General features: G+C 32.9%; 1 protein-coding gene and 1 long non-coding RNA gene across 3 annotated transcripts; one reads left to right on the forward strand and one right to left on the reverse strand.

The window, feature by feature from the left end:
• The first annotated feature begins 3,289 nt into the window (after positions 1-3,289).
• Positions 3,290-14,237, forward strand: Gasp (Chitin binding Peritrophin-A domain-containing protein Gasp). Of its 2 annotated transcripts, none has more exons than XM_070297428.1 (4): positions 3,290-3,431; positions 6,893-7,294; positions 8,215-8,428; positions 14,177-14,237. In XM_070297428.1, the coding sequence occupies exons 1-4, from the start codon at positions 3,392-3,394 to the stop codon at positions 14,235-14,237; spliced, it is 717 nt and encodes a 238-aa protein (XP_070153529.1). In that variant the 5' UTR covers positions 3,290-3,391. The 2 variants fall into 2 exon arrangements, with proteins under 2 accessions (XP_070153529.1, XP_070153528.1); XM_070297427.1 differs by lacking the exon at positions 14,177-14,237 and adding an exon at positions 10,841-11,228.
• A 9-nt stretch (positions 14,238-14,246) lies between these two features.
• LOC138934045 (uncharacterized) lies at positions 14,247-16,903 on the reverse strand. Its single transcript, XR_011447085.1, has 3 exons — positions 16,867-16,903; positions 15,028-15,251; positions 14,247-14,392 (listed from the first exon to the last, which is right to left on the reverse strand). It is a non-coding gene; the product is annotated as an uncharacterized lncRNA (long non-coding RNA).
• Positions 16,904-17,071: the final 168 nt, after the last annotated feature.

Genomic DNA, 17,071 nt, shown 5'->3' on the forward strand with positions numbered 1-17,071 from the left:
TGGCCAGCAGCAGACGCCGGACGCGTACGAAATTCGAATTTATCGATATGCAAACGTACATCCGTCGGCGTCTTCTTGCGTAATATAATTAATGCACATATTGCGTTTTTATACAGGGTGTCCCCAATTTAAATGGCAAAACTTCAGGAGCGTGTAGGGGACCGAAAAGCTAAGACAGAAAATCCTTTAGAGGTCTGCTCGTTTTTGCTCCATTTTGGAGAAAATCACAGAAAAAGAAACAAAAGAAGTTTTCGTTTTTTTACTTATTTATTTACATTTTATTTATGTTATCGTCTATTTAATGCAGATATTGTTCAAAATGTTGCCCTCTCGCAGCAATGCAAGCATTACATCTAGCACTGACCTCATTAATTGCAGCTAGACAGCTTCTAGTGATGTTTGGTGCACTGCATCTATGATTCGGTCTCTTATACCCGTATTCATAGTCCTTCCTTATTTTAAGGACGGAAGAAGCCTCCATGAAGGATTCCTTGAATCTGCAAGGCCACCTTGTTTCATAGATGGACCTCGAGTCTCCCTTTCAGAAGGAAGGAATATTTTAGGGATTTTTAGCGACCGACTGGAGGCAGCACCGTTTTATGCTGCCTGCAACTAATTTCATATAATACATATGAAAACTTTTTCGTATCTTCAAAAAATTCCACGGGATTTTCCCAATCGCGAATGTATCTTTTCGGAATCCGCCACAGAATCCGATTCTCTGGATTTTCGTCTTCAAATCCATCGTCAGAATCATTTAAAAATTCATTGTCCATTATCCCTTTTTCCTTTATATACTTTCAGTTTGAGAGCGCGACAACAAATAACCACAAAACCACAGATTGAAATGTAACGAAACTAACTTTTGGAGGTTATATTTGGTTATATTCTGCGTATCGTCTGCTAAAAAGGTCGCATCCACTCCTCAAGGAAGCTCGTGACTTTCCTTGAGATAAGGGAGCCAATAAGATTCCTTGTTCGGTCAAGGAAAGTTTATGAAACGTGGAACGAGGAACAAGGAATCCTTATTCCTCAAGGACGGACTATGAATACGGGTATTAATTGCTGTCTTGAATTGATTGGCACCGTAAAGGATAACATCAAGTGTTTACATATGTAAGGAACCTTCAAGCAGAAAGTTTATTCGGTGCCAATCAACTGAAGAGAGCAACTGACAATGAGAGATTAAATTTTTGCGATTTTCTTTAAAATGGAGCAAAAACGAGTAAATCTCTAAAGGAACTTCTTGTCTTAGTTTTTCGGTCCCCTACACGCTCTTGAAGTTTTGCCATTTAAATTTGGGACACTCTGTATAAATAGAAATATTTATATAGTTTTATACCTCTGATGATTGACGATCTATATCTTCTAAACGAGTTGAAAAATTTTCCAAGGATTTCGAGGAGCATTAACAAACATACGAAAATATTTCGAGATAGTAAATTCTAATTCGTCTCTCAAAAAATGAAAATACTGAAGAAATTAAGATGTTTTATTAAGGATGCTAATAAAATCGGCAAAAAATTTTACCGGCTTAATCTTCCTTTCAGCTGTATATCAAAGAATAATAGCTCTCCTTCTTTTTTGACGCGGAATTTTGTGACTGTCAAAAGGAACAAAGCATTTCGAGATTCGCAAAGTGTCACTCTTCGGCAAAATTGTTGCGAAAAACAGCCGATTTCGAAACTGGTTGTGCGATTCGCGACAGATAATGTAAATAAGGAAAAAAAAAAAAACGAATGGGCTCGTAGACACTAAGATACTGAAAGTTATTTCAGCTACTTTTCAGGATTCACTGACGGACGTCTCGGGATTTTGAAATAGCATTTACAGGCGAGACAAGAGAATTTTATTTCAATAATAGACTCAACATCGCGAAAACAAAGGTGTAAAATAAAGATTTTGATTTTCCATAACTTGACTTTTTCTTGTACTCAAAAGAAAATAATCATAATGTGTATTTTTTTGTTATGTGTATATATATGTATTGTAATAAGTTTTTTTTTTTTAATTTTGAAGTTACTATTGATTTTTTAATATCAAATATTAATAATGTTATTAATGAATTAATAATGCAAAATTATATCGATTCCTCTTAAAAGCAAACCTTTAAAATAATAAATAAAATTTTTAAAAATACGATAAATATATAACAATAATCAAATTTTCTGAAAATGAAATGTGTTTTTTGAAAAAAAAAAAAAAAAAAAAAAAATAAATATGCATAAATGATATAGAAAGTATACAACTTTTCTTTTCGGATTTTCTTTTTAATGACATAGATAAAGGAAAGAAAAGAGAAGTTGACCACATCTTTCGTATCATCTGACCACATCTTTCTTTCTTTACTTTCCCTTTCTCTAGACATACTACTTCTATTTGAAGCTCTATTCTCTATATAACAGATCATTAAATTCCAGAATAACAATAATCTTAAATAGTATTATATATATATTATTTTTACAAAAACAATTTTGCAACGTAATGAGAAAAAAGTATAATCAATATCTTAAATAATAATTCATATACTTTATATACATGTATGTAAATAGAAAACTCATTACTTAATGTGTGATTATTCTTGCTGATGTTAGATACTTTTATATATATATATATATATATTTTTTTAGTAAAATGCAGTAGAAATTCATGTAATTACGTAGAGGAAAGTATAATTCGATAACCTAACAAGTTCAGCAACCGAAGCAAATCTAGTTTTACGCGCATACTTTATAACTATAATTATCATTTTATCATTTTGCATATTTTAGCTTTTCTCTCGTTGTAACTATTATATAATTTAAGATTATTATTCTGTATATATCCTTCATATTTCTTTAACTTTGTTATTAATCTTCGGCTCTCTTAGAAATTTTTTCTCCTTCGAAATATCGTTATTATAATCATCGTTCTTTTTCATGCGATGAATTCCTTCGTTCAAGAATTTCAATAGAGATTGACAAGAATGGAAACACATGGGACATCCTGTGCGAAATTTCATTGCCTTGTAACATAGAGAAAGAAGAAGAGAGCGAGGAACGGAGAGACGAAAGAGGGGATAGCATCAAAGATGGAAAGAAGACAGAAAGCCCTAAAGTGAGAGAGAGAGAAAGGAGACAGAGAAATATGAGAAAAGTAGAGAGGTGCACCTTTTCTCGAAGTGTCCGAAGAAGGTGGTGGTAGCTATTGAAGGGGGAGGGAGGGAGGGGGGGAGAGGAATATAGACACGTGACCAATGACTTATATAAAGGTGGCGAACGACAGGGCCCAAACACAGAGTTCTGTCTCTTAGCGAAGCGAAGGCGGTGTCTTTAAAAGTGTGCCTGTAGATCTTTTTTTTCTTGTTAATTTTACGTTCACCTCCGCGCACAGTCGACCTTTTCATTGAACCATGAGGACGTACTTCGTGATAGCCGCCATACTGATCGCCGGTACGTAAATTAAAAAAAAAAAAAAAAAAAAAACCAAAAAAAACCCACTCACCGCTGAAGACGCAGCAAGGGTGGTGAAGTTAAACTGGGCCGATTTAATGGAGAAGGTCGCGAGTGAGATGCGATGTTCGACTCCGAGCGAAATAAACGGAAAGTGGACGGGATCTCATCATCAGTGTGTGATCATGCGCGTGTGTAGAGTAGAGAAGTGTCGCCCTACGTGCGTCGAGAGCGGGATTTAATCGAGACCGAGTCACCCCCTGACGCCAGAATCTCGTCGAAGAGCGAAGGATCCGCGGCGATAATTTTTGGACTCTCGTATTTTCGATTCGATTCATCTTCGCGCAATCACGTGTGCGAGTTTTCAATTTATAATCAAGATATTATGAGAGATTTTATTCTCTTTCCACAGTTAAATGTAATATCATTCTCTTAGATCGCGTTTCGATATCATCGTTTAATAATTGACGAAATTGTAACTATAAAAATTATATAAAAATATCTTCTCTTTAGGCTAAAATAATATTTTTTTCGTATACATACAATTTTTTTCGATTACATTAAGATAAAGATATTTTTATTTTATAAAATGTCCTCTACTTGCAATTATAATATATTGTGTTAATAAAAAATACATTAATTCTTTATTTACGCGTGTCTTAAAAATGCAGAAAAATAACTGGTAGATTTTATTGACAATAAATTTTCATACAAAAACTACAAACATTGTTACGCATAGCATGTTAATAATTGTGGATCATTATTCTTCTAAAAATCATATAAAAAAAAAATTTTCTAGCTATATCAATATACTCTAAGAGTTTCTTATGGGATTATATTTCACATTTTTTTCTTTCTTTTTTATTAATTAATTGATATTGCATTTATCTTAAAAACTTCAAAATTTGATATCTCTAAATAAAATCATATATATTCTTTAATTATCTCTAAGAATAAAATTCATAAATTTTCTGACGCATCAACCTCCTTTAGTGCGCGTTAATTAATGTGATAATTAAAATCCGCCTCTGGCCTAAAAATTTTCGTCATGCTTTCTCGCTATCGCGATATAACCTTGGCCCAGATCTTGACCCTTCTTTTTATTCGTTATTCATCAAAGGAAGGTTCAAGGATGCGATTTGTCGCAACAAAAATTATGCTTGCAACACTTTCTCGATAACATAAAATAATATCGAATTTTGCGCATGCCTGACTAACCACGCAAAAAAAAAGTTGAAAAAAAGCCGAGAAAATACTGATAATGTTTTAATTGAGAATTTTGTTTAAAAAATATTTGTATTTAATATTCAATTTGATTAAGAAACGTAAAGTTCACATACTCATGGTGTAAGAAGGTAAAAAGAGAATTTTTGTATGCAAATGTTATTTAAATTGAATAGTTATGTTAAAATGGGAAAAAAATTTGCTACTTTTAATGAGAATAAAAGCTTGTAAAGAGATTTATGTTAAACTCTCATATCTGTGTTAGAGAGAGAAATATTTTTTCATACAATATATAAAAGTGTGTCATATGTAAAATATTTATTACGCATGTTGTTCAAACATATAATCAATTATTTTATACCACATATCAGATCCATAATAAATCTTTCATCATTCAAATTCATCGAGAAGGGCGATGCGTGGCGCCGGGCGTAGAGTCGCAGGCTTATAATCGAAAGATTCCAGGTTCGATTCCGCTCGGGTCCCATCCTTCCATATGACCCAAAAAGAGGTTTTCACACATTATCCTATATAATGCCTATATTGGTTTATCATATATTATCCTATCCAATACCTATATTAGTTTATCACATATTAATCTATTTAATACCTATTTGTTTCCTACCTACGCTTGAATAACATTTCGATTTGACTCGACGAATTGGAGTCTTGCTTTGACGCGCATGCGCAGTGTTCTCGTCCTCGTAAACTAAGTTGAGATGGCTCTCTGGCAGCATGAACGGAGATGTACTCTATTCCTTGCCAAAAAAATAGAAGAAGAAGAAGAAATTCATCGAGAGAGAAAAACATGTGGTGCAATCATTAAGAATTGACAAAATATTCGAAGAATCTTCAAAATGTCTTTTAGAAATTTTTTCAAAGAAATTAAATATATAATTTTTGTTTTTAACAAAAATACACTATAAAAGTATATCGAATATCATCGACTTTACATGACACATTTTATTTCACGAGCACATATAAAACAAAAAAAAATTTAATATTATCTAAATCAGTATCATTGATTAAATAATTCCTCGATCTACTCGTGAAACTTTGATATTTTTGATATATGAATTCGTATTTATATATATATATTTCTCTCACTTTATATAATCTTTATTACAAACGAGTAATTATATAAGAATCTAATGTCGCATATTTTCCAAAAGAAGTCGAACGCAAATGAAACCCGGGGCAAGGGGGGGGGGACACTGTGATCTGCAATCCTCTGGTCGATGAATATATCGAAGTCGCTTTCGGGACCGGTCCCATGAAAAACGAAAGTGAATACAGCTGGTTCCACGCAGACATACTCAAACAGACAGACTCGCCGCTACGACGCGAACCGGGTGAACGGGATGCTGGGAGGGCCCAGTTACGAGAGGCCGCAGCCGGGGAGGGGGAAGGGGCCTGGGCACGGGCCCAAAGTGAAAGCGCCCGGCGAAAGTTACCGTCCCGTACTGTCCCCTTACATAAGACATTTTAACTTATTCAGGCGTCATATGCCACGTGCGTTCGCGAGAGAGAGAAAGAGAAAGAGGCATATGGATTAATGACGCGCGAATAAGAGAGATGAAAAGAAGATTTTATTTATCTATGTTCCCCTAATTTCTTGTAATGACGTTGATCGATCTTCTGCTGTTCGCACGCCATTTTTCATTGCTGTTAAAAGGGGAGAATGGAAAAGGGAAATCCCGGAATGGAAGGTTCTCTCGCGGTCGACAGTTAATTTTAACCTGTAATTTTCTATAAAGAACGGTGATATCTAGCTAAAAACACGGGATCGCATTTAACCGCAATCCAAGGAATTTGAAGTAGTAAAACGCGGATTTGAAAGCAAAAGTAATATTCCTTCTAATTTCCTAGTGACAAGATTAAAAATAACAGAGTTACATTTTGCAGTAATTTATATCATATCCACGAATTCAAAGAAAAAAATTTAGCTATACATTTTTTGTTTATTTATTCTTTGAAAAACACAACTATCGTTTCAAGAGACTATCAATTATTTTTACGATTTTTGAAGACATTTAATTATAGTAAAAACTAAGAATTTTTTCTGTTCAAAGTAATTAATAAAAATTTAATTTATTGATTACTAGTTATTAATAATTTTCTTTAATAACAAAATTTATTTTTTATTTATTTAGTGATTATATATACGTTACAAAAGTTGAATATAGAGAACATATATAAATTTCCTATCGTCTATAATCTTTACTTGATGATTTCAGGAACGAGCGGTCAGGAATCGTTCAAATGCCCGGATGACTTTGGATTTTATCCTCACCATATATCGTGCGACAAATATTGGAAATGCGACAACAACGTGGCAGAACTGAAGACGTGCGGTAACGGTCTCGCGTTCGACGCCAGCGACAGCAAGTTCCTCACCGAGAACTGCGATTATCTGCACAACGTGGACTGCGGCGAGCGCACGCAGCTCGAACCGCCCATCAGCACGCCTCATTGCACTCGTCTTTATGGCATCTACGCCGACGAGAAGAAATGCGACGTCTTCTGGAACTGCTGGAACGGGGAAGCGTCCCGCTATCAGTGCAGCCCGGGATTAGCCTACGATCGTGAGGCTAGGGTGTGCATGTGGGCCGATCAGGTGCCCGAATGCAGAAACGAAGGTATCGATTGTCTTAATCTCGCAAATTGTTAAATTAATTCATTAAAGCTCGAAAGTTTCTTTTCGAGCAGTTTAGTTGGAGATTTGAACGAAAACATGTCACATATTCAAATGATAATAATATTTTTTTATCATACAATAATTATATTATTCAGGATTTCTAGTTTCAAAGCTTAAGACTGTCAGCAGGATCTTTCTTTTTAAATTCTTTTAATTTGTTTTGACTTTTTCGCTAACGTTACATTCTATGCCGGATTAAACAATATAACGTAGACCTGCGCGGATTTCTCATCCAGTCACCCAGGAAGCCGTCACGCCCGATTTCACACGGATAATAGAACATGACAGTAGAATGTGACAGTATTCAACTAGTCTTTCTACAATACAACTGCTACAAAACCTTCTACCTCCTTTCTACTTGTCCAAAAGCTATAACTTGCGATATTATTTTCCTTTTATTTGCAATTCATAATTTGCCTGATTGACAACTGATGAACAAATTCTCTATAATTTTAGAGATGAACGTTTTCCCTTCTCAAACTATTCTGATCTTCTTGCTGGTATATCCGTTAAAAAGAATATAAATACACTGTAAAAAAAAAATATTTTTTTTATATTATAACAAATATTATAATATTATAAAATTATATTGTAAGAAAATTTATATACTAATGATAAAAAACAAATTCGTTCTTTTCTACACTTTTCGTATTATATCTCACATTTTTTTTCCGTTTGCCAACTCTAGACCGATCAATAACGCGAAGAAACGAGATACCTTTCTCTCTTTGTCCCCCCGTCCCCCTGCCTCCCTCTCTATCTCTCTCTCTCTCTCTCTCTCTCTCTCTCTCTCTCTCTCTCTCTCTCTCTCTCTCTCTTTCTTTCTGTCTCTTTCACAATTCTGTACCCTATTTATTACAGAGGTCGCCGGAGGTTTCACGTGTCCGGCCGCGGGCGAAGTGAGCGGTGCATCCGGCAGCTTCAGCAGACACGCCCATCCGGAGGATTGCAGAAAGTACTACATATGCCTCGAGGGCATCGCCAGGGAATACGGCTGCCCGATCGGCACCGTCTTCAAGATCGGCGACGCTGACGGTAGCGGCGCTTGCGAGGATCCCGAGGACGTTCCCGGATGGTGAGCATCGCCTTCAATACGTCTTTAATTACGCTCCTACCATGAAATCACTGTAATTATGCAGGAAGAGATGAATCTCGAAATTTTACATAAAAAATGAGATATTTTTTGGAGGAAAAGAAAAAAACGGAAAGAAAAAAAGAAAAAGTAAATTTTTAGAGATGTTATTAGGTGTACAACTTTGCTTCCGCCGTTTTTTCCCCCGAAATTCGAGGCTTTATTGTAAGAAAATGATTATATGTCTTTGAGGCGTTTTGAAATTGCTTGTTGAGTCACTCCCAATGATCGTGCCAATTCTTTTTGACTTTGACTCGAGTCTTCGTTAAGTAATGCCGCCAATTCTGCATCTTCGAAAACCTTCTCTCTTCCACCGCTATGCCGATCTTCGACGTGAAAATCACCGTTTCTTGAAGCGTTGAAACCACTCGCGACACGTTCTTTCACTAATAGCGGCTTCACCATAAGTATTTGAGAGCATTCGATGAGCCTCAGCCGCAGATTTCTTCATATTGAAGCAGAAAATTAAAACCTCCCGCAAATGACGAGAATTTGGCTCGTAAACTGACATTTTCAATCGAGAATAACTTTATGATGCAGACACAAATCGACTAATGTTTCTATGGGGTTATGTTGACAGATGCCCAAGTTTATTGCATGAAATCTATGATCTATTTATTTCGACCACTACTTACCGCTAAAGCCATCTATAGGAAAACGGCGGAAGCAAAATTGTACACCTAATACGAAGATAAATTAAAAAAAAAAAAAAAAAAAAAAAAAAAAAAAATATCTTGTTCTATTTTTGACAAATTTTTTCTCAAGCTGCTTAGCTCCTTCCTGCATAATGCAGCCTATTTTCGATGAGACGATTATTTTCAACGTTTGAATTCTAATCCAAGTCTTGCGAGACTATGCGATTGAATGCAATGTGAATGATAATCCATATCTGTCAGAATTCTATATCTCTAATCTCGCACGATGATAAATGCTAATGAACGACTGAGAGTTTCAAGTTTCACTTATAAGTTCGATCGTTATTGAAATCGTAGTTTTAAAACCAAATATAAAACACAAAAATATCATCATGAATTGATAAAGATAAAAAAAAAAAAAAAATTCAAATGAAATTTAAAAACCTTCCTATCTTAAAATAAGAGAATAAAATAAACATTTCTCGTAAAATTGGAATTTATTTTTACATTAAAAATCTTTCTGACTTAGTTCTCTCTAAATCGAGTTCTTTCTAGCAAGAGAATAACAACTTTTACTTCGTAAGAGATATCGTAATATTCTTGTCGATCAATTTTTATATTTTTTAATCGTCTCATGGAAAATAATTTCTTCATACTATTTTTCTCCATCAGAATGAAAGCTGGATTAAGTTACTATTGAATTAACAGAACAAGTCGCGAAAAGAATACGCGCTGCGAAATGTCGGCGGGAGTATCAAAAGAACGACTACGGATTGCGTTGCGTAATAAATAATTATGGACGCAAATATATTGTGCAAGAAATAATTATAAAAATAATCCGAATTCGATTATCTCGGTAATTGTAGTCGTCGACAGGAAATTTTAGGCTTCCCTGAGGATGGAACTGAGAGTTGGAGAGCTTTCGGGCACAATATCGCGGAATTGCATTCGCGGATGATCTATAATTAAAGAGATATTCTCGCGTTGCAACATGATTTCGCGGTTCTTATATATAATGACATTTTGCGTAACTACTGTATAAAAAGTAATCGAACCGAGAAAATTTTTGTTATGCAATAAAAATTGAAGAGTCGCGTCGTGAATCAATCTTTTAATCTATATAAAGGCCGATTTTTTTTATGCGCTTGATCGTGAATTAGCAAATGATTACATCTGCTAATCGGCGCATTAATATTATGTTTGTTAATTGACATTCTTAACATGTGGCTAACATCTGTGTTATCTTTCCCACTGTTCTAATGTTCCTTTGTTGCGATATCAATTTGCTTTATATCTAAAAAAAAAAATTTCATTTCTCCAAAATTATTATATTAAAATACGTAAATATATATTTCTATAATTTATAAAGAATTTATGATATGTTTAAATATTAATAATCGATTTCGGAAGAATTCAATTCTAAATGCTTGGCAATCCGCATAGAAATACTAAATCATAAAAATTTGCATATATTTAAATAAGATAACAAGAATAGATTTATTTTGCTCTGCCAATATTTTATTCAAAATAAAAGAAAAAAAAAAATACGTGTCCTCTGCAAATATTCGTGCATACTAACAATAAGTGCAAATATAGCCTTTCTATATCTGCATGCATGTATATGGTATCTCATCTGCAAACATAACGATCAAGACACGCCAAGTAGCTCGCACCGAGTGCATGTCCTGACCTCCGGGTTTTTCTCGGTTCTGCTTTACAGTGAGGATTACTATGGCGATCTGGACCTGAAGAGCATCCGGAAGAGTGAGCTACTTGCCGGCATCCAGAACGAGCACAAAAAGTCGAACCAGGCGCCCCTCAAACCCAGGCCCTCGACAGGAGGGCCCGCGAGGCCTTCCTCTCCTCTCCAGGAATAAATCCTAATTTACCTCACTCCTTCACTCATTCACTATTTCTCTCTCTCTCTCTCTCTCTCTCTCTCTCTCTCTCTCTCTCTCTCTCTCTCTCTCTGTTTCTCTTTATCTCTCCCTTTGTTGCTCTCATTTAATTGTATCGAATTTTATTGTTTAATGCATATTATTAGTGCGAAATCTAAAGTGCAGAATTAAAATATAGAGATTCTCTTTGCAAGGCATAATAACTTTCAATCGAAATATATTTCTTCAATAATGAAGATCATGATTAAATGTTCCTAAAATTAGCAAAAGCTTACTCCAATATCTAACATAAATTAAAAGAATTTTTAATTTTATAATCTCATTTTAATTCTACAATTCAGTAATAGAAACGTTTGCAAAAGCTTACATTCTATTTTGTATCTTTGGATGTTATTACTTTTTAAATTTATTTTGTATTGCTTAAATTTACATCGATTTTACACTTATAAATTGTATCAAAGTGTCCTTTCTTTTCTTCATTTCCGTTTCTTTTTCTCATTCTTCTTTTATCTTTCTCACTTTCTTTCTCTCCGTTTCCCTCTATCATACATACACTCACGCGTACATAACCAAGAAAAATCCAATCCTTGCGTAAAAAGGATTTCTCCGGAAAGGAAATCAGCGCCGAGAGCCAAAAAAAAAAGAAAAAAAAAGAAATCTGCCCTCAAGAGAGCGATTGAATTTATCTGCCGTTTCTCCACTTTGCGTTCCGTAAGAATACGGCTCGATCTTGAAATGAAATCCGCGAGATTCCGAGAGGACGAGGAGCGCGTAATGAAACTGTCATAAATTCCGTGCCTGAGAATTCTCGCGTGATTTTTTTCGTCGCCCTCCCATCGCGCAATCTCTTGATGCACGGAGCGGATCGTTAGTATTGTAATTATGCTAGAATAGAAGGAAAGAGATGGAGGTATTATCGATTATAGCCCGACGAATAATGTAATCGCGAATTTTGTAAAATCATGTAAATTTTGCAATAAATACATGTATCGCTATTTAAAAATCTAATAATGCGATTTTTTCAAATTTATTAAAACAATTTTCTATAAAAATTTTCAAGATTTCTATCAAAATATATTATTATAATTTTCTTTTTCTATAATTTTCCAATATATACATATATGTTATAATATATAAATAATCATGGTTTATAGATGCAAATATATATATATATATATAAATCCCACCCAAATTGCTATCGTTGCTGATATAGCGCACAAAATTAATTGCAGCTTATTATTTTCTTTGATCAAATGCCATATAATTTATTATAATCAATATTATAATCAATATTAATAATATTAATAATATAATCAATATTAATAATATTCTGATTAATATAATTATAATAAAATACAGCCTAAATTATTCCCAAAAAATTTTCTGAGAAATGCTCTAATTGATTGATATACAAAATCCATATTAATCATAACGCCTCATCGGCAATTTTTTGTAATCTAAGTCTTAATCTAAATTTTTTCTCTTTCTCTCTCTCTCTTTTCTTTTTTAAAAATGTTATCTCTTCTCTTTTATAAATACTTTCTATCTATACTTTTATCTATTTTTAATCTGTTCTTTTCTTGTCTTTTTCTAATTTTTTTCGCCATAAAAATTTAGATTAAAAACTTATAATTTTGTGCCAATAAAAACACGATAATTGAGAATAAAAAATATATCTTTGCGCGACCGGAAATTTTCTAAAAATACATTCTATTGATTATGTCTCATCTAAAATTATCTTGTTATATTGATTATTTCTGATACTAATTAATTTTAATAACGCACAGTTTGTATCTTTTTCTCAATGATGTATTTTTCTACAATCTACATCAAAGAATAAATAATATGTGCTTCCTGAGAAAAACTTTCGGTCTTAAAGATAATTCAGTTTTTTAAGAACCGTACTCGTTAAAAAGGCTAACTTGTCTGCATGTATAGCATGGGAAATAAAACTCGATTAAATTTTCATTTCTATATAAGACGTAATCAAATTAAAACAAAAACAAAAAAAAAGTATTCGATTTCATGTACGAGATCGAGTCTATGAACTCGCGAAATCGATGATTTGCAATTAGAAAATTCTTCCGACTCTTGGCGCCAATACATACGCAAGTTTGGCCGGTTTGTCATGTAATGTTTTTAAGTAAAGCGAAAAGTTCGTACAATAAAAAAAAGAAAATTTTTCAAAGATTTTTACCTCGTATTTTTATCGCATATTTAATGCTAATTGATGCTAATATTAAAAAATTCCATTTATGACATTTCAATTATTTAATGATATTTAATATTGAATAATTATGTAATTTACTAATTACCTGAGATATTAAAATTACTTATAATCTTGAGACATATTTATTTAATACTATGGTTATATTTACGTATATATTAAAAAAGAATCAAATAGCTATTTGATACCAAATATGTGGTGAAAATATAGATGATTTATGTTTGTTTGTCCTTATTCCCTAATCGATCTTTATCGATCAATGATCATTGATATTCATACTTAATTTCCATTTAATTTTTCTATAGTATACTAGTATTGTGTTTTACCTTTCTTAGCACATTCTGTGTATTTATCTGTTGCATGTTAAGCTAATACAGTCTAATAATGTATGTAACTTATTCGTAACATGTGCAATATATTAAAAACTGAAAATAGGTATCTTAATACACGTTAAATATCCTGTATATATCATATTAACTTTATCACCGTAATTGAAACGAGCGAATGGATGAAAGAAACGTATGTGTGTATATATATAATAATTATTTTATCCATATTTTATTTTAAATTGAATTATCAAAACAAACAATACAATCGCAAATTGAATATTTGCAAAATCCAATATATAATGAAAAATTGTATGATAAATTTTACATTATTAATATGACGAGATCATTATTTGCTTATCTTACTTTTTGCAAAACTAAATTTTTCTACTTCTCTGATACAAGCTTCGATCGGATTTCCAATTTATAAAGTCGAATTTATCTAGTGAAATAGAAATTGTAAAGAATTAATGTGCAAATCATAATCTTATAATCTTAATTATATTATTAAAATCATAATAAACTTATTCGAAGATCGTTATTCCGATTGGAGGCAATCATATGTTACGATTAAGTCACGCGCAATATTTTTATGCATTTCCCAGCCAAGATTATTATGGTAACGTGGACCTGAAGGCCCTACGCAAACTGGGATACAGGAAATAAAAGCGCAAGCGTCGCACTTATCAATGATGAAAGCAGCGACAGGAAAGAATGGACGATGGAATCTGCTACAGGAAGCTAGCACCGGATCCTCTATTCTTCCGTTAGGGTTGAGTAACTGCAACTCGCACGACTTCGTTTTGCTTCGAGGAAGCTTCCTGCAAACCATGTTCCATAAAATTGGATCTTTTTCGTAGTTCCATTGCCATGTAAATAAATCAAATCGACCGCAAATCGCAAAAGCATCCAAAATACATATCGTAAAAAGATATATGTTGTATGTTGCTTTTTATTATCCTTAAATTTAATAGCTTCTCTGAATTTAAGAAAAATACAAGTAATAACAAGAATATTGTATTTATATAATAATAAGAATCACATATATAAACATAATTTTATAAACAAAATATAATAATTCTATACACAATAGAGAAAGATGTCAGTATAAAATAATTTAAGATAATTTTATGTAATAAATATAATTTTAATGTATACATATATTATTATAATTACGTTTAAATTATCTATAATTACGTATAAAATAATGAATATTGTATATTATTATATATAAATTTCATTGAACAATTAAATAATATAATTTTTGTATAAGAGTTAAAAATTCTTCTAAGTAAGAAATATTATTATGCATAAAGTAAAGCAATGTAAGAAAATATATAATTAAATGCAAAGTAACATGATTTTTTTAGCTATTATAATATTTTTTTCGTTTTAATAAATATAAATTTATATTGAATTTCAAATTAAAATTCATTATTACAAAATAATCTTTTACCTTTCACTGGTAGTCTTCTCTTCCTCCGGCGATGTCCTCAAGATTCTACTTTTTCACCAGGAAAGCACTTCCGAAATGATCGTTTTATGCGGTTCGAATACTTTCAATTTGAAATACAACCACTCGCGATCCGTACTACAACGCCCTCTTTCATCGAATTCTCGCAGGCGACCAACTCACGGAGAAAGAGAGGGAAGAATCTATTTCTCCTTGTTTCTCCTTTTCTATAACCGAAATTATGTTTATTTGAAACGCGATTGAAACGAAGTCCGACGTAATACATTGCGTTCTAAAATAGTCTAATTATAAAAATTTATGATAGCGTACGAGATAATATATTTGCGAATCATATTTTTTAGAAACGATGTCACATAAATATTCCGTACCTACCCATACAGCACTAAAGCTTGCAACAACATTGCTGCAATATTGCAATATTGCATATTGTAGTTTAATGTTGCAGAAATATTCCAAAGACATTATTTTACAATATAACTTTAGTAATGTTACAGCAACATTCCAAAAATATTCCAAAGAAAGTATTCGATACTCGCTAGTTCATTCGTTTACCGCTATGCGGCGCATATTGCGCTATCTATTCCGCTATCTATTTCCATTTAATTTTTAGTCTCGATGATTATATAAAGTTTATAAAGAGCGATTAGTAAGATTAAAGATATAATAACTATTTTTATTAGCTTAAATTGTATGATATAACCCCAACACAGGGGACTCAGATATTGGACTAAGAATTCTTTTAATAGTTTTCATTCTTATATAAAATCAAAAATTTGATAATAATTTTTTAACATGCAAGATACTTCAGATTTTAATAAATAAATTTTGAGACTATATGAAGACAAGAGAGATGTGAAAAAACTTGTATGCGTAAATCCACCACAATCTTTTTGCGTATCTGAATATTTCGGATACAAAGAGATTGTGAATTTACAAAATTGCAAATTGAGTTTTTTCTTATTTCTCTTAGATATTCTTTGTCACTGAAGAAATTTATAATTTCATTATTATTATAATACAGAAAATCTATATACATACTAAATCCTGATTCTTATATGCCTAATTTCTTATTATTTTTTTCATATATTAAAGATATTATGTCGATAAATATACATAAAGCATTATTGCATATATATTATATTACTATGTTGCTGCAATATTATATTGCAATATTTCTGTAGGCGGACATTTTACTGTTGCTGCAATATCATAACAACGTTGCAGCAACATTTCGTAATGTTTCTGCAATGTTGCAATCTTGCAGAAAAATGTTGCTGCAATGTTGCTGCAATCTTGCGGTGCTGTATGGATAGAGATATATTTTCAACTATACCGCGGAGCTACGTAACTCGCGAGCCGCACTCGAGACGCCATCTTCGATTTCCCGCCGTCGAACTCTCGTGAATCGATACTACCTTCACGCGAGAGGCGCGCAACATTTGCTTGGAAATTCTCGCGAATCGATTCTCCCTTCACGCGCTATACATGTTTGCTTGAAATCCGACAATAATGCAAAAGCATCTCGCATTCAAAACGCCAAATATACAAAAAATATAATGATAATCGTATCAAAATATAGTTTTAGAAATGATATTTTCTTAGAAACGCACGATATACAAATATATTTGAACGTATCGAAACATAAAGAAAATCGCGCTCAATCTCGTCGCTCGAGTTTCAACGCGTCATTCGCGAAAATTATGCACAAAAGAGAGATATTAAACGAAAGATACGCGCACAGCATATAGTACAGGAATAGACTGTCGAGCACGATTATTGCACGATTATTATAATTCGATGATATTTTTGATTATATCGTACCTGCGTACAGTACACTAACCGCGCTATCGACGCCATCTTGAACGAGAGGGTTCGCGCATTCGAGGTTGCGTTCGAAAATCCGTTCAAAGGGAGCAAAGAATCCTCCGTTCTGATTGGTCGATCGAGCGTTACTAGACTCGCGTTGCTAGTAAATTTTTGAACACATCCCGAGAGAGCTGTGAGAACTTGGCCAAAATCCTTTAGC

Source organism: Polyergus mexicanus, unplaced genomic scaffold (assembly GCF_030449975.1).
Source record: "Polyergus mexicanus isolate NDT 795.1 unplaced genomic scaffold, iyPolMexi1.0 SCAF_6, whole genome shotgun sequence".
Taxonomy (NCBI): domain Eukaryota; kingdom Metazoa; phylum Arthropoda; class Insecta; order Hymenoptera; family Formicidae; genus Polyergus; species Polyergus mexicanus.